This window comes from Solanum tuberosum, unplaced genomic scaffold (assembly GCF_000226075.1).
Source record: "Solanum tuberosum cultivar DM 1-3 516 R44 unplaced genomic scaffold, SolTub_3.0 scf00207, whole genome shotgun sequence".
NCBI lineage: Eukaryota > Viridiplantae > Streptophyta > Magnoliopsida > Solanales > Solanaceae > Solanum > Solanum tuberosum.
In genome coordinates, this window is record NW_006239133.1 from 555,971 (window position 1) to 575,544 (window position 19,574).

The 19,574-nt window shown below is 29.3% G+C and overlaps 1 protein-coding gene and 1 long non-coding RNA gene across 2 annotated transcripts; both read left to right on the forward strand.

Annotated features, from left to right (window-relative positions):
* The first annotated feature begins 8,490 nt into the window (after positions 1–8,490).
* LOC107062198 (uncharacterized) lies at positions 8,491–15,611 on the forward strand. Its single transcript, XM_015312561.1, has 3 exons — positions 8,491–8,540; positions 14,204–14,355; positions 15,282–15,611. Exons 2-3 carry the CDS (start codon positions 14,212–14,214, stop codon positions 15,609–15,611), a joined length of 474 nt encoding a protein of 157 aa, XP_015168047.1. The 5' UTR covers positions 8,491–8,540; positions 14,204–14,211.
* A 1,090-nt stretch (positions 15,612–16,701) lies between these two features.
* Positions 16,702–18,242, forward strand: LOC102583434 (uncharacterized). The gene is made up of 4 exons (XR_001474489.1): positions 16,702–16,958; positions 17,029–17,189; positions 17,470–17,593; positions 17,687–18,242. It is a non-coding gene; the product is annotated as an uncharacterized lncRNA (long non-coding RNA).
* The last annotated feature ends 1,332 nt before the right edge of the window (positions 18,243–19,574 follow it).

The window sequence follows — 19,574 nt, forward strand, 5'->3', positions numbered from 1 at the left end:
CAACTGATAAAATGAAAAAGAAAGATCAAATAATTAAAATCAAAGTTATATCCAAATGTTTATAACAAATCAAAAGGAGAAAAAAATTCTAGTAAGTACTACTTAGTAATATTTAATTATTTTTGTCCACAAATAAAATTATATTATTATATAAACTAAATACTCAATGACCATGAGTTTTACATAACTTGAATGTACATAGATTAGAGTAAATGGAGACCAAACTTGTAAAGAATATTAGAGAAACTAACCTTCCAATGAACAGTCAATTATGAGGGAAAAAAAGTAATTAGAGAATAAAACATTTGGTGAAGATGGGTGCTAATTAAGGTAGTATTAATTACGAAGTCATATTTAGGAGTGATTTTCTAAGATTTCCATTTTTTTATTTATTTAGTTAAAATCAAGCAAAGATTTATTCATATATAATATATGGAAATATATGATATGATAGATCCCATCTTCTTATAATATAGTCAAGTATTATTTGCATTTCCTTTCTGAGAAAAGGTATTTTTAATATCCTTACCAAAATTATCTTAAAATAGAGAATTTTAACTTGTATGTGAAAAAAAAAGATTTTTTAATATTATTACCAAAAGTATCATGGAAGAGAGAATTTTAACTTGTTTGCTAAAAAATATTTTTGTACATCTATATTTATGTATCATAAATTAATAATAAAGAAATAGTATGTGATGGTAACATATATTAATGCCTAAAATTACGCATTAATTTATTCATTGTTGTAAGTTGAATTTGTTTCTTTCCCTTTTGTGGTACTAAACATTTTTTTAGAAAATGTCAAATAAGTGGATTTTTTTTTACTTTTTTTTTTTTGTGTTTGATAAGTAAGCAAGATAATATTATATCAAGAATATTTATATGTTACTTAGCAAAATCGAGTGGAGATTTGGTGGTGGCAGGAGGTGGGATGGTCAAGGTGTGAGGATTGGATGAGCTGGAGGCAAACGTCATTTATATTAAGCAACTTGTTTTTCCTACTTCCATTAGTGAAGTCATTTTCCTAATTTTTAAGGAGCTTGTCTTCTTACCGAAATTGTTTTTCGAACATATTGATCAACCAAACATAGAAAAATGTTTCCTCCATACCAAACACACGACAATAGATTTTGTAACTATTTATATATTATTGTTGTTAAATATAATATAATAATTATATTATTATTATTAAATAATTACTCCAATATTTTTTGTTTGTTGTAATGATACTATTTTATTGTAAAGAAACTTTCTGTTCCACTGTCTTTTTTTTGCTTTTGTGATAAAAAATAATAATCTTAAAAGATGAGTATTCTTAAAATATAAGAATCTTTGAATGTAGGTTTTGGAAATATATATGATAGTATATTACAATAATTTGAATTTCAATGGCAATTTATGATAATACAAGTGACGATAATTCGTGTTATGTATGGACTCAATAATATTTGGTTATATTTTTTTATATGATTCATATTTGAATGTACTATTATTTTAAAAGGGAGTTAGAAAACAAGCTACAGGTTATTTTTTAAATTTGAATCATAATTTCAAATTAAATTACAAATTTTCACAGTGAAACACTAATTTTCAAGCATTTTTAAATCTTTTCTCGTCAACAAAAAAAAAACACAATTGTTGCAATCAAATTACCTTTGTCCTTTGGATAAACAACCCATTCTGCTTTACATATTCTCAAATTATTTTTCAATGTCTAAAGTTATATATCAATTAATATGAATATTGTGATAAAATACTCATATTAATTATTAATTTAAAAGGCGTATAAAACTTTAAATGGACAAATAAAAATGAGTAAGAAATATAGATGGTGGAAAAATAAGTAACTTTAATTTCATTTAAAATTTATTAAGAAAATATAACGTAATTTCATTTGGAATTTATTAAAAAGAACTATCTACTAATAAGTACTAATATATGTGGGAATAAGCTAGCTACAAATATATACTGTGAAAATAAACAAACAACTATAGATAAACCAACAACATAAATAGACATGTTGATGATTAGCTACCTGCACACTTATAAATTAGTACTCCTTTCGTCCCATTTTATGTGGCACTTTTCGAATTTCGAGATTCAAACAAATCTAATTTTGATCGTAAATTTTTCATAGATCTTTTAAACATTTTGAATTATCAGTTGTTGTGAGTTATAGTACTTTTTATGTAGTTTACAACTATATAAATTTCATTTCAAAAAAATTGAAGATTTTATGAGCAAATTCCCGAATAAACTTAAACTGTTTGACTCTCAAAAAATGAAAAGAGCCACATAAATTATTAGAATAGAGGGAATAGTAAAAATAGATAGTAAACATATTCCATCTATCATGTTAGATTACTAATGCTCTCAAATGCTTAGGCCGCCTAACAACCAATGTGTGGATAAGATAATATGAGACAAACTTTAGGTGAAATAATAAAAATTGGGTATATCTGATTATAATACCGAGATGAAATAGACTTTGAGTTCAATTCAATATAAAAAAAATTAACTCAAAATAAAAATTGTACAAGCCCACAAAAGAAGACAAAATGTCATTCTAAAAATTAGCTCAAAAAATACCCAAGAATATAAGATGAGAAAATCACCATCCAATAGAACAATACTAACAGTTTTTATTCCACTTTTTCTTTACTACGACAAAATTGTCAATGTAAACTAAAAATGGAATATTTTTTTTAAAAAAATCACCTCACTAATTAAAAAAAGACAAACTCCTTCTAAATATCACTTACGTATAAATTATAACTAAATTATATCAATTTCAATTTTAATTCGTAACTTGTAATAATTACTAGATACAAAGAGTTTGTGGTCAATATATATTTTTTCTTTATTTTAATTTATATGGCACATATAGAATTAAAAGATTTAATCAAAATTTTATATAATTTTTTAAAAATATTTTAAGTTGTCAATTACTGCGATTTATAGTACTTTTAACGTAATTTTTAAATAACATATATTACTTACTTTGTTCCAATTTATGTGGCACATGTGAAACTTTGAGAGTCAACCAAATTTTAATATATTTTTTAAATATTTTAAGTTGTTAATTATTGTTATTTTAAATACTCTTAATTAATGTGATTTTCAAATAATATATGTTAATCTCTCTATCGTAGTTTATGTGGCATATGTGACATCTTGAGTGTTAACCAATTTTTGATATATTTTTTAAAATATATTTTTAAGTTGTTAATTATTGTGATTAATAATACTCTTATCGTAATTTTTAAATAATATATTTTACTTCCTCTGTTTTAATTTATGTGGCACAAGTGAAATTTTGAGAGCTGAACAAATTTTTAATATGTTTTTTTTAGTATTTTATTTTGTTAATTATTGTAATTTATAATATCGTTATTTAGTAATTTATAAATACATAACATACTAAAAAGGAAAATAAGACAAATACAAAATGGAGAAATTATTAAATGTAAATAGAGGAGAAGGGTAAACCAGTCAATTGACTGACTGACATAAGCTCTTCTATTCGCTTCTATATATAATAGAAAAGTAATATTATTGTTTTAGTAATTTATAAATACATAACATACTAAAAAGGAAAATAAAACAAAAAAATTATTAAAAATAAATAGAGAAAAAAGACAAATGATCAATTGATTGACTAACCCTAAGCTCCTCTATTCGTTTCTATATAATATAGAAAAATAATATTTTATTAATTTAGTAATTTATAAATCCATAACATATATAAGAAAAAATAAGATAAATAAATTAATACAAAGAAATTATAAAACATAAATAGAGGAGAAGGACAAATCAATCAATTGACCGACAGACCCTAAGCTCCTACATTTGTTTTTCACTAGCTCTGGGAACGTGCGTTGCACGCTTATTCCATAATATTTCATATAAATTTTGTATTGCAAATGACATATTTTATACCCTTCAAATCTTAGGTATTTAAAAAAAAAAATCCATCACTGTTTCGATAGGAACTACATATATCTTCCTAATAAAAAGAATATACCTTTCACTATAAAATTGACTAAAAGTGCATAAAGTAAAAATAACTAACTATTGCACGCATTCAATATTCAAATGAGGATATTAAAATACCACACGCTAGACTAATGTATAGAAAGCAACAAACCATGGTAAATTCTCAATAATAACAACAACATAACAACATATGTACAATAACAACAAATAAGAAACATAAATGTTAAACTAAACAAATAAAAAGAGACAAGAGAAGAGATCATAGAGATTTTCTCATGTTTTTTTTTCAATTGGTTTAAGTGTGTACATTATTGTGTCAAATGTCACTATTTATAGGATAACATTGAGGAACACAAAGAGTTGTCATAAATATGATATTAATCCATTCGAGATCATCGATGAGACATGAGAGTTAAAAGCATAATGAATATAATTAATGGAGTTAAATACATTTGCACAATGAAGAGTTAGTGGTAATTTATGTATACTAATATGACGATTTACTATTTACTATTTAATATTTAATTTATTAAACAATTTATAACATTTAAATGTAATGTAGAAATAAAACTATAATCTAAGGATAAAATAAGTAAAAGAATTCAAATATATTAAATGTTTAATGGAAAATCATTTTGACTAATTATTAAAATATTCATAGTAACTATGATTATGAAAAATCATTAATATTACTACGTAGAAGATGTAAAGATTGTTGGTTTTTTCTTGCTAATAATAACTTACAATTTAATAATGAGTATTGAATTGTAAAGAGTCAAAATTCATTGAATCCCAAAATAAATATTAAATGTAAAAAATAATATTTTAAATAAATTCAAGAAAATAAATTAAATTAGATATCTTAATTAAGAACTATTCTAAGGAAGTGCAAAAGTCATTAACATTTTTATTAAAATAATATAATTTAATATTTAAATTAAATAGTTAAATATTTTTATAACATTTGAATTTATAATAGCGGTAAAACCATAATTCAACTTTTAACTTTTTTTGCTCCCACTTATAGTAATATGTATAGTATATGTATATGATAATAGAGTAAAGAAATATTATTATTTGAGTAATTTATAAATATATAATATACTAAAAAACAGACAAATAAATTAAAACTAAAAATTATTAGATGTAAATAAAACAGAAGGATAAATCGATCAATTGATTAACAGATTCTAAGCTCCTATATTTACTTCTATATAATAGAGAAAAAAAAAAGACGAACTCCTTCCGAAAATCACTTAGATATAATAAATTATATAAACCAAAAGATTTCAATTTTACTTCTAATCTGTGAGTTGTAATAATTGAGAATACTGAAAAGTAGGGGTGGGAATGGTATGGTACGATACGATACATGAAATTTTTGATATCGTAATTTTGATATTTGGTTTTTAGAATATTATACCATTACCATACCAATTTAATTTGATATGGTTCGGTAGTTTGAAGTTTAATTTCGGTATTCTATGATATAGTAAATCGGTAATCATAGTTTGTTTAATTATGACTAGTATATACTTGTATAATAGAGTATTATGACTTCGACAATTAAAAAAAGTCATAGATGTATCATACTAACACATCACACATGTAAAATATATATTCAAAATAAAGTACAAATAACTCCTTTTGTTAATCAGTTAAATTTCAGATACACTTCAATCAAAATAGAATAGTCAAAGTTTCACCTTCTAAACAACTCCTTTGGTTTATACTAATACTAGGTTGCATATTTGTTAGTATTATATATATATATATATTCGATATTCCGATATGTTTTTTCTAAACATCATATATCGTACCGAATACCACAAAATAAAATAAAATGTATATCATATACCATACCAAATATCATAAAACCAAAACTATAACTATGATATTAAAAATTGAAAAAATTACTTGGATGAATGTCTTTTAATAAATAATTACTGATTTTAGCGATAATTTTTATTTATTACCATTTATAGTAATATATAACAATACTATGTTAAAATCTGCAATATGTATTAAAAGTGAATTATGTATGCAATATATATATATATATATATATATTACAACTCTTTTTTTATAATATATTATGCTTGTTTGGTAAAAAATTGACACATTGTATTATAAGTGTATTAAAATGTGTGATAAATGTATTATCCATCAATAAAACTTGTATTATATGTGAATAATATATTGTTCTTTGTAATATGTATTAAAACTGTATTATAAATGTATTAAAAGTGATCAAGTGAAAAATAAAATGTTATTACTATAAATGGTAAATATTTTTTTATTATAGTATATATTTATGTAAGTTTCCCTTAAAAATTTCAATATAATAAGATAATTCGATATAATACCATAACATGTCCACTCCTACCGAAAATGATACTTTTCTACCCCTCTTAACAGAGGTACGTACGATTACTACATTATTATCGCCCAACCTCTTATTCAAAACCCCACCAAAATTCAATTTTTGATTGCGACTTGTAATCAAAGGTTTTGGTTCATCCAGAGGTTTTACATTCGGATTTTCTTGAATACAGAATGGTAGGTCTTGGGTTCATCCATTAGAGGTCCTTATGAAAGTTTAGTATCGCAACAGTTAATTCGATCAAAGTTGGGTATTTTTTAGACCCTTATCCCAATTAAATTTATTAATCATTATAGTATTTACATTTACATATATTAGAAGAGAGAGTTTGAGACAGTTTCAACTTTTCAACAATTGGCAAATAGGGGTATTTTTGTCATTCTGGTTTCCCATCTGAAAGTGATAAGCCAGCCAGCGAAATTATTGTCATTCCAACTTGTCAAAGGCTGCATTGTATGTGTACGTGTCTTGCTCTCTATACATTCATCAAACACCTGCTCTTCTTCAATTGAGCTATAATTTTGAAGGCTTTGCTGTCATCTCCATTTTCTTTTCTCCGCTATATATATATTTTTTGTTTATGCTTTTGCAACAATAACCAAACCGACGGTTATTGTTTTGTTTGGTTTGGTTTCGTTTTAGAAATTTAAAAAACCGACAAGATTGATTTAATTTTAATCAATAATCGATCCAAACTGAACCACGAATACCCCTAGGTATATGTATATGTAACTGTTTATAAAAAGTAAGATTAATAATATGAGAAATAAGGTTAGATGCATACTATATAACATGAATAGGGGTATTTTTGTCATTCTGGTTTCCCATTTGAAAGTGATAAGCCAGGCAGCGAAATTATTGTCATTCCAACTTGTCAAAGGCTGCATTGTATGTGTACGTGTCTTGCTCTCTATACATTCATCAAACACCCGCTCTTCTTCAATTGAGCTATAATTTTGAAGGCTTTGCTGTCATCTCCATTTTCTTTTCTCTGCTATATATATATATTTTTTGTTTCTGCTTTTGCAACAATAACCAAATCGACGGTTATTGTTTTGTTTGGTTTCGTTTCGTTTTAGAAATTTAAAAACCGATAAGATTGATTTAATTTTAATTTTAATTAATAACCGATCCAAACTGAACCACGAACACCCCTAGGTATATGTATATGTAACTGTTTATAAAAAGCAAGATTAATAATATGAGAAATAAGATTAGATATGCTTGCCGTTCTGCTAAAGCTGCTTTGTTTATACTGCTATTATCAGGTTTTCTCTCTTTTCCTAATTAGATTTTCATATTTCTTCTTGCTAAAATTAAAAATTGGCTTATAAATTTTGCCTGGTTGATTTATGTGCTATATCGAATAATGTATTTGGGATTTCAACCTTGTTTGATTTTATTTGAGGCCTGCTAATTTTGGAGCTTCAAAGCTCTTGAAATTATAGCTGAATCAGACTTTAGGGCTTTCATTTTGTTGTCCCCAAATAATCCCAAACCAATAAAACTTAGTTGAGCAAGCAACTTTTGTTATCTTCTTTTTGTCTATGAAAACCCACTTTTAATAGTTTAGAGAGCTCATTTAGCTAAAATTATGCCTTCGCTCAACTTTAAATAGCCAGATCAAAGTGCAAGTTGAGTTGCTATGGAAGGAAAAAATTTCACTAATTTATTTTATCCAAAAAGCATATATGGTTAAACATAAAACACATAAGATTTATGCCTGCTCAAATGCGGAAAAACCCTTCACAATGGAGTTTGCTTGAAAGCAGAACGATCATATGCACAAATTTCTAACTACCTTACGTGGATAGCGAAAGCATTGATAATCAATAGGACCTGCGATTTGGAAACAACTCCGAGAGGGACGGCTCATACACCTAGATTTTAAAAATGAGACTTTTGTGGCAATAGGATGAAACGCAGTGATGTTACATGATTCATTGAATGTTCCAATAGGTTTGCATCAACTCTCACCAGCTTTATGTTGCTGCTTGGGAAAAAACTTTGTTTTTAATTATTGTACAAAGTCTATATATTCACTTTTGCCATTGGTAGCTAATAGTTTGATCTCCTTCTGTTGGTCTGCCCTTTTTGTAATGCAGCTTCTTCTTTCTCGCTTTGTGTTCGTGTGGTTGTATAGGCTTCTACCTACAAGGTAATGCTTTCCCTGCCAAAACTAAATTTATGTCAGTATTACGTGCATTTACAACTTTATAATATGAATACTTCTTGCTGATATATTTATTATTCCATGTGATTATTAATAACTGATAGAAAGACACTATTGAAATGTCGAATAAAAAAAAACAAATAGATCCAAACTCTGACAAAGCAGAGGGCAGTAAAAAATCTAGACGTCATGACTTATATAAAGTGAAGCGCCCTGCCAAAAAAGCAATTGTCTTGCCTAGAACCCAAACCAATAAAACTGGATTGAGCAGCCAAGATTTCGCTGCTGCCTCCTCAAGCAGCTATATTCTGCTGAACAACATCCTATTCAGCGACAAGATTGCTTATATCAATTTGAATTAGGTCAGAAAATTATATTGATATTTCTTTAGAAAAATATTATATAGATGTATGCTAAATACATGTACATGACAGGCTCAACATCAACTGCTGATGAACAGTGTAATGAAAACACAATAATGGCACAAACATCCATAAATTACCATATGTTGAAACCTGTTCCAAAATGTAATTTTTGTGGTGCAAAAAGATTTGAATATGAATCAGTGGGTTTCTGTTGCGGCAAAGGTGCTATTAAACTAATTTCTCACCAACTTCCATCAGACTTGCAAAATCTTTACCTACAAAATAACGAGAAATCAAAGCTTTTCCGAACTTATATAAGAACCTACAACAACATGTTTGCATTTACATCTCTTTGAGTAAACTACGATAAAGATTTATCGAATAGAAATAAATGCATTTATACATTTAGAGTTCAGGGTAGGATGTACCATTTTATAGATGATCTAATACCAAGTGGTGAAAGAATAAAAAATCTTTAGCTAGACTATTTTGACAGTGAGAATGAATTGAAAAACCGAATGGCATGTTCTGATAAACTAAATCAACAAATTGCCGAAACTTTAATGGAAATATTACAAGTTAATCCATATTCTATATTTTTAAAATCATTAATAAATATTCCACAGCTATCTGATTTCTATATTGCTCTTAAATCTGATGTTGGTCTAAATCAACGTATATATAACTTACCAACTACATCAGAGGTTGCAGGAATATGGTTAGAACAAAATATTAACAACCATGTTTCCACACCTCATATCAGAATATATACTAAGAATGATAGAAGTCAATTAGTACATTATTATTATGGATGTTATGATTCATTACAATATCCATTATTGTTCCCTTATGGTGAAAATGGTTGGCACTGTGGTATTAAAAAAATAAAACCTCTAACTGCTCATTCGGCTACACAAGCACACTGTAAAAATGAACAACTAACCAATGTTAAAAATATGGCCTCGATTGATGGATATTTAAATTTAGAAGATGAAATTATGCAAAAAGGTAAATAAAAAAGAGAAACTGTTTCTTGTCGTGAATATTATTGCTAAACTTCAAATGAGAGATGATGAAAGCATAATTCTGCATTCAGGTAGATTATTTCAACAATATGTAGTAGATGAATGGATCAAAATCGAAACTCAAAGACTTGATTTTAATTATTTTAACCAAGACTTCATCAAAACTGATGTATTAGGAGGGTTTCTGGATGTTCTACGCCGTGGTGAAAGAGATGCTTCCCAAGTAGGTAGAAATAGAATAATACCTCTCAGTTTTACTGGTGGTCCTAGAAATATGCGCCGTTGATACATGGATGCTATGACTTTAGTTCAGCGTTTCGGAAAGCCTGATCTGTTTTTAACTATGACTTGTAATTCCTCTTGGCCTGAAATTAAAGAAAATCTACTGCCAACTGATCAAGCACAAAATAGACATGATCTAATTTGTAGAGTATTTCGAGCAAAGTTAGAGGAATTAAAAAAAAAATTGACCGCACATATATTTGGTAAAGTTGCTGCATATATGTACACAATAGAATTTCAAAAGCGAGGTCTTCCTCATGCTCATTTTCTTATTATACTTGAAGAAAAATACAAAATATTAACGCCTGAAGCATATGATCAATTTGCTTGCGTTGAGCTACCAGATCCCAAAAGAAATTCTTATTTATTTGAACTTGTTCATTTACACATGATACATGGTCCCTGTGGTCCATTAAACCCAACATGTCCTTGTATGAAAAAAAAGGGTTATTGCAAATTCAAATATCCAAAAAACTTTTGTGCACAAACATCTAAAGGCAAAAGTTCATATCCAATCTATAGAAGGCGAAATACAGGACAATCTATAAAAATTGGAAGTCATCTTCTTGATAACTCATGGGTGGTTCCTTACAATCCTTATCTGCTCTGCAAATTCAATTGTCATATAAATGTTGAGATTTGTTCTGACATTAAAATTGTATAATATATTTATAAGTATATATGCAAAGGACACGATAAAATGCATTTAATTTACACCCCGATAACACAAATATAAAAATTGATGAAATAAAAAAATATCAATCAGCTAGATGGGTATCCCCACCTGAAGCTACATGATGTATATATGCTTTCCCTATTAGTGAAATGAACCCATGTGTATACCATCTTCAACTTCATCTTGATGGACAACAACTTGTATCTTTTAAAAAGCACAGACAATATTGATAAAGTTATAAATAATCCTATGATAAAAAAACTATGTTAACTGAATTTTTTGCAATGAACAAAGTCAATAAATAAGCTATCACTTTAAATTTATTATATAGAGAATTTCCAGAATTTTTTGTATGGTCAACTTCATACAGAATGTGGACATGTCGCAAACAAAGAAATGTGATTGGTCGTATCGTAACCTGTCACCCAACTGAGGGAGAAAGATATTATCTTAGGTTGCTTTTAATGAATGTAAGAGCACCTAAATCATATCAAGATTTGCTCACTTTCAATGGAGAATATTTTACTACATTCAAAGAATCAGAAGAGAAGAGGATTGTTACTTTGTGACAACAATTTAACAGAATGTATGTCTGAAGTGGCAACTTATCAAATGCCATCTAGCTTAAGACATTTATTTGGTGTGTTGCTAGCTTACTGTAATCCAAATAATCCTAAAGAGTTATGGAAAAAATTTGAAAATTCAATGTCTGAAGATTTCAACAAATACCCAGGTCTATCTTCAAAAGAAGTTCGTTATAAAGTACTAAATCATATTAATGATATTCTTTATTCAATGGGTCGTGATATTAATGAATTTGAGCTAATTCCAGAAATCATAAAAGTTTCTGCAATGGCTAAAGATGTACTTTCCGAAAGAAATATAATTGTTAGTGAAAAAGATTTGCTATTACAAAGGCAATTAAATAGAGGCCAACAAATAGCCTACAATACAATTCTGAATAGAGTTTTTTCCAATAAACTAGGGGCTTTCTTTATTGATGGCCTAGGTGGAACCGGTAAACCTTTTTTGTATCGTGTGTTGCTAGCTACTGTGAGACATTGAGGATTTGTTGCTTTAGCAACAACAAGTTCCGGTGTTGCAACCTTGCTTCTTCCAGGAGGTCGAACAACACATTCCCATTTTAAATTGCCTATAGAAATTGATGGAAATTTTAGTTGCAATATAAGTAAACAAAGTTCATTAGCGTCTTTAATTCGAGATACAAAATTAATAGTATGAGATGAAATTTCTGTTAGCAATATGTGTTTAAAAAACCAGAATTACTGATTTTAATAAACTTTGCAGAAACACGAAGTAGCCAAAGTTTAATAAACCAGTAAGAATAGATGAACATAAATTAATTGACAAAACTAAAATCTGTAAAAACGTACCACAATCTGGAAAAACAGAATCAGAAGAAGATCAAGCCTACTGAATGCACAGTGTCCCCTTAAGGAAATTATTCCCCTCTAGTATCCGAGGTTTGATTTGGAATATGTCCTCCCAGGATAGAATGATCTCAATCACCAGTGTATTGATACCCAAAACTCTGGTGTCAGCGAACCACTCAACAATTAATTAAATAATTAATTAAATAATTAATTAAATAATTAATTAAATAATTAATTAAATAATTAATTAAATAATTAATTAAATAATTAATTAAATAATTAATTAAATAATTAATTAAATAATTAATTAAATAATTAATTAAATAATTAATTAAATAATTAATTAAATAATTAATTAAATAATTAATTAAATAATTAATTAAATAATTAATTAAATAATTAATTAAATAATTAATTAAATAATTAATTAAATAATTAATTAAAATAATTAAAACAAAATTTGTCCAAAATATAATCTCTCGATCGATCATTTTCCAAAGCCAAAGCCAAAGACAAAGCCGAGCCGAGCGAGCGACGACGACGACGGCGCGAGGGGGGGTCCCTCTTTCCAACCCTTTTTAACAATTAATAGGAGTGTTTCTATATTTAAACTCTCCTATTTTTCTTTCCACCACTGATGAGGGACAAATGCCTTTTCAATAAAGCATAAGAGGACTTTTCCAGTTCTCAACTCTTCAAGTTCCCAACTTTTCAAGTTCCTCTCTTTTTTCATCTTCCCTCCATTTCCCATTACTCTTGCTACATACCCAACAATTTCAATGGCAAAAAAGGAAATGATTGAGGCACTAGACTTGCTTCTCAAAGATTTGATGGAAACAAATATTTTATTTGGTGAAAAAGTTGTTGTATTTAGTGGCGATTTTAGGCAAACTCTGCCTGTTGTTCGTGGTGGTAAAAGAGAAGATTTTGTTTCTGTAAGCTTACTTTGCTCTAAAATTTGGAATGAACTTGTAAAACTACAATTGTCCGAAAATATGCGAGCAAAAATAGATCCTGCCTTCTGCCAATATTTGATGAGAATTGGCCATGGAAAAGAAAAACTAAATAGCCAGGGAAAAATTGAAATTCCGCGTTCTTTTATTATTCCTTTTACTGATGAAAAAGATTCCTTAAATAGTTTATTCAAAGTTGTTTATCCCAATCTATATACATCTGCTTCAAATATTTCTTTCATTACTTCCCGCACTATTCTAACAACCAAAGTGAATATGAAAACTTTATGCATACTTTAAACCCTCCAGGATTGCCTCCTTACAAATTATGTTTAAAAAAACATTGTCCAATTATATTACTAAGAAATCTAAATCCTTCGGTGGGTTTGTGTAATGGAACACGATTAACATGCAATGACTTTAAATCACATATTATCAGTGCCACAATTTCTAATGGTGATTTCAAAGATACTCATGTATTTATTCCTATAATACCACTATTAACATCACAGGATGAAAAGATACCCTTTCAGTTTAAGAGAACACAATTTCCAATATGCTTATGCTACGCTATGACTATTAACAAAGCTCAAGGTCAAACACTAGATTTTGTTGGAATTTATCTGAGAGAACCTGTTTTTTCTCATGGACAACTATATGTTGCATTATCAAGAGCTAAAAGTTCTAAGTGTGTTAAAGTATTAATATGACCGCCAACAGTTGAGGATAAAAATGATTGTTGTACACATAATATAGTTTATGACGAAATTATTGCAAAAGCTTTTCTCTAAATTCATACTGCTGCAATTTACGGTAAAAAACTCCCCTTATTTTCTTTGACAATTTTACCTTTCAATCATTTTATATTATGTTATGCAACTCTGTTACTATCTATATTCTATTTGCTCATATTGTTATTATGCACTAACAACATCACAATACTATAATTGCAGATCATCTCATGGCAAAAAGATTAACCATAAATGCCGTTACCAGCGAAACTAAAGAATGGACAGTTAAGGTGCAAGTCATTGATAAGGGCCGACCTAGAGATAACCTGCAAAAAACCAATAAGTATCAACTCATGATTCTTCAAGATGAAGAGGTACGACATTGCTTTCATCACATCCACTTACATTTTCCTTAATCTTCTTTATCTACAACTCAATCCTCACTTAAATTAGCTTCGCAGTTACATTTATCCATGCCTAAGACATTTGTCATTCTCCATTGGTCTTCTCATGCTCTTCTTTTATAGATCTGTTATTTCCTATTTAGCTCACTCACTTTTTCATGAGTAAAGCAAACATAAGCTCTATTAGTTGTCAAAAATCATTGTCTGCAGACAAAATGAAAATACAATTCAAGTAGAATCCTGTCATTATTCCTGCAGACAATACTAACAGTCCTTCTGCTCTTAGTTATCTCTTCTGTCATTTTCATTTATTGCTGCAGATTCTCAGCAAAATTCACCTAATTTTGAATGATTTACCTCTGTTCCCCAAGTAATTTAAATGGTATTTACGTAGAAACCAACAATTGGTTTGTATAGCTTACCCATTTATGTAGTATTTTTGCTCAATAGTGTTAGCCTCAATGAATATTATGTTTGTTCACACTTATTTGTACTTGCAAACAAATAAAGTTCAATAATAGTGTTGTGATGATTAATCATCAGAATACAGCAATAGTCCCTTTCTTTATCTGCAACAATTCGGCCTGCTACCGCCCCTTCCCAGAAATTTTATTATGTGTCATACATTCACTATCTTCAGACGACATTTGTCCAATGTGTAGCATGTCCCTTTTATGCATCTTTAAGCTATATTCATTGTTGCGTACATGCATTTTGAAGTTAAAACTTGAAAATTTAAATTTTGGAAATAACCATGCTTTATACTTGGAAAAAATTCAACTTGTGCAACTAAAAAAAAACCTTACAAATTTTAAATTAAACACAATTTTGCTCGCCACAAAATAATATAATATGTGAGATTTAACTGACTCAATTATATTTTCTATTTTCCATAGGAAACACAAGTCCAAGGAATTATGTATGGCAACGATATAAAGAGTTATGCTGAATTGTTTATTCCATACCACACCTATTTGATATTAGTTGCAAGTGTTACCGAATCAAACCATGCATATGGAATTCCAATCAACACTTTCCTTTGGACAATTGACAAAGGCACTCTCATTGAACCAATAGAAGAAGTTGACCCACCAGAAGGTTCACTGCCACCACCAACACGCCTTACTCTTACAATGTTCGACATCTTCCACCATCAACCTGAAGGATTAGAATTTGGTATTACAAAATTCAACAACTTATACTTCTCATTAACTATAATTCTCTAACAACCTAAACTCTTTTATAATTTATACACTACTTTTCTCCAAGATGTCCTTGCCATTGTGGTTAACGTCGCCTTACCAACATGTGCAGCTAATGGATCTAGAATTCAAGAATTAATTATAATGGATAATTAGTAAGTATACATTTATTATCATTTTCAGTTTTTCTGTTCTTCTTTTGAAACTTTTATAACAAATTAACTGCCTTACAAATTGATCCTGACGGCTCTTCTAAAAGAAACACCACTCTTAATCAAACCTTTTTACATTTGAATGAACAATACAGAAGATAAGCTTGAATGAAAGACTACTTTGAATTCTCCATGTCCTGACATCTCCAACTGTAATGGCATCAACTTTTAATATATTTTTTCCCCTCTATTGTAAGATGAAGAGTAGCTCTCTTCTCTTTCTATTAGAGCACCACGACAAGTTTTTCTGCCTTTTTCCTTTTTATTCTCCACACTTCTCAGGCATCAAACTGTTAATTTAAGTTAAATTCATTAACTAAGTTGTTGAAAAAAAACTAATCTTTAGGCTGAAAAAAATTGATTTGAGTTGCATTTGTAAAGTAATTGTTGGGAAAAAAAACAATCTTCAGGCTTAAAAAACTATTTGAATTACATTTCTAAAGTAACTATTTGAAAAAAACTTAACTTTAGGTTGATTGCATACAAAATGATCTCTCTGCCAGCTCATATATAAGTTTGCTCCTTAGCTAAATAGATAAAAACTGTCTTTCTTTCGGTTAATGTCATTTATGAGCTCTTTCATTTTGCACTATGGTTGTATTATGGTTACGTTCTCCCAATTCTCCTGCAATACAACACCTGCAATCTTTTTTTATTTTTTTTCCCCAGGAAGAAACCCAAAAAGCTTACACTTTGGGAAAGCTTCATTGATCATGTTGGAATAAATATTGCAGAACAACTTCATCAATATCCAATCATCCTCGCTAGAAAAATTGCAAAATCGAAATCATATGCAGGTAAACGCACACACTAATATCATATTCTTACAAATATCAAAGCGCTTAACTTACATTCAACCATTCCAATATACAGGATTAACAAGCAGGTTCCCACAACAATTCAAATCAATCCTCCATACCCACAGGTTGCTGCACTCAGAAAATGGTATTTGCTTCCACAAAAATTAACTACCAAGAAATACATGTGCATATCCATAAACTGACATTTACTTGTTTAAATTTATATTCCTTGGGCCACATCAAATGAACAATTGCTGATCGCATACACCAAAAAGAGTATAACTTCAACAGGTTCTCTTCAGCTTATTCCTTTTGAAGATGAGATCATATCAATTGCCAATGCACATCAACATCTTCCGGTAAGAACAAATGCAAATTCCACAGATCATCATGTTGTATGTTTCTTCACACATTCCCACAATCTTCCAGGACAGATAGTTTTCGTACAAAGTTGAATTTTCACTATTGGATGAAAATCAACAATTCTATATTTTAGCCTGTTCAACATGCAAACAAATCTTTACTAGGCTTCATTCACGGAGGAGATTCTATTGTGCAACTTGCCGCTGTTCCGCAAATCTTATTCCAAGGTACAACAATCACTAAGGTATCTTTAACAAAACTTCAAACAGTGCATGTTCAATAAAAAAAAAACATAATTTTCTCTTATTATATCCCCGTTTATTATCATGACTAACCTGCAGACAAATGTCATCTATTTCTAAACCATTGAATTCTATTTTTCACTTACTATAGAAGTTTATCTGCACTCTAAATTCCTCTTTTTGCCTTTCCACCTAAATGCATTTTTATATGCTTTACTTGCCCACTATCAGCTTTAAATCATCCTCTTATCTACTCTTACAACAGATGCCAATCTGACATCACCATCACAAACAACAGTGGTTCAGCAACATCACTAATCGTAGACCAAGCTGCTGAAACAATGTTGCATCTCACTTCAGAAGAGATCTATGACATTCGCTGCACAAAGGTATATATTATGGCTAATTAAAATAAATACAATAAAAATGCCTATTGTTAACTAATCTTTCCTCATCCATCAAAATTCAAACGCCTCCCCTAGAAACAAATGTTGCCTCTTGCAAATGTGACAAGACAATTAACTGGAAAGACATTCACCATTCAAGTGAAAAAGTCATTTGCTAAAACTATGGATGGAACTCCTACAAAATTAATTATCTTGTCGTATGCGGAAAAAGAAAACATCATCAGTGCACCATCATCACCAGCTCCAATGGACACTGGAAGCAGCAAAAGGAAAACTGAAAAAGACAAGGAAGAAGCCACTTCCCATCGCAGGCATGCTCCAGAGCCCAAAACTCCCCCTCCAAAACACTATAGCAAGGTATATAAACTTCTGCATAAAACTATGTCATTTTACCTTTTCAGAACTGCTACTTCCTACTTTTAAAACTTGAACTAACAGGTGTATTTTAATTATTTTATCAGTGAAAAACCATGCCACCTATGTTTTGCAATATAGTTGAAGCCATTTTCTATCACTGCAGCAAGCATATCCATAACAGATCGCTTTCCTTTTGCCTATGTAAATAAAATGTACATACCTATATTATAGAACTTGGCTCCAACACCTAATATATAATTTTGGTTGTGCCACAGTTGTTATATACTTAATATGCCATCTTCATATATGTACCTCACTTGAAATGTTGGGCCCATGCTGGCACGGGCCACCCACTTCTAGTCTAATTAAGAAGTGACAGTTGTCAAATTAATTAATTTTGACTTGCTTATTTGCCTCACACTTGCCAATAGGAAAGTGAATACACTTGTTATGCCACATCACCATCTAAGGGTGTCAATATCTCTATTTAAAATACTTCAAGGGGGTAATAGGACCCCATGAAGTATTGACGTGTAATTGAGAATCAGACAATATGTTGATGGGGCATCTGGCTATTTTTTCCACATTAAGGGTGTGTTTGGTATACATTTCCAATTTTCTCATGTTTGGTTGGCTTTAAATGTTTGGAAAATGTTTTTAAAATCAACCATTTTCCTCAAATTTAAGGAAAATATTTTTCCAAATCTCTACTTCATCCTTTAATTTTTTTTCTTACCCTACCCATATCCCGTACTCCACCCAACCGATTCCCATTAATTTTATTTAAAGAAAAAATTATTTTTGGGAAATATTTCAAATTTAAAAAATAATAATAATTTACGCCACCCCCCTCCACACAGGCCACCTCCGTCAATATTTAAAAAAAAATTATTTTTGAAAAATATTTTAAATTTATTTTTTTTCTTTTTTACACCACCCCCTACCCCTATGCCCTTAACCCCCCTCCACCCCCCACGTAGGCCATTCCCATCAAAAAAAATTTTAAGAAAAAATTGTTTTTAGAAATATTTCAAATTTAAAACTTTTTCACTTTTAACGCCAACTCCACCCCTATCCCCCTCCCCCATGGGACCCCGTCAATTTTTTTAAAATAATTGTTTTTGAAAAAAAATTTCGTGGGTTGAAAGTCTGGGTCAGGTCCTGGGTCAAATCTCAGGATCGGATTTTGGAACGATCATCCGGGTCTTGTCCTAGTTTGAGTATCAAGGTCGGGTCCTAGATAAATTATCGGGGTTAATTTTCGGATCATAAATTATTTTTCTGAAGAGTATTTTTTAGTCTCAAGCCAAAAATAAAAGATATTTTCTGAAAAATATTTTTCATTCACTAATCAAACATTTAAAATATATTTTCTAGAAAATATTTTCTACTCACCAACCAAACATGAGAAAACAAGTTAGAAATCCACTTGTTTTCCAAGAAAACATTTTCCATGAAAAGCATTTTCCTTCACACCAAACACACCCTAGATGTAGGAAATTTCACAAATAGAAAAGGGTCAAAAATACCCCTCAACTTTAGTTTATTAGTTGATTATACCCCTACCATTAAAACAAAGTTATTTATACCCTTGCCGTTATTAGTT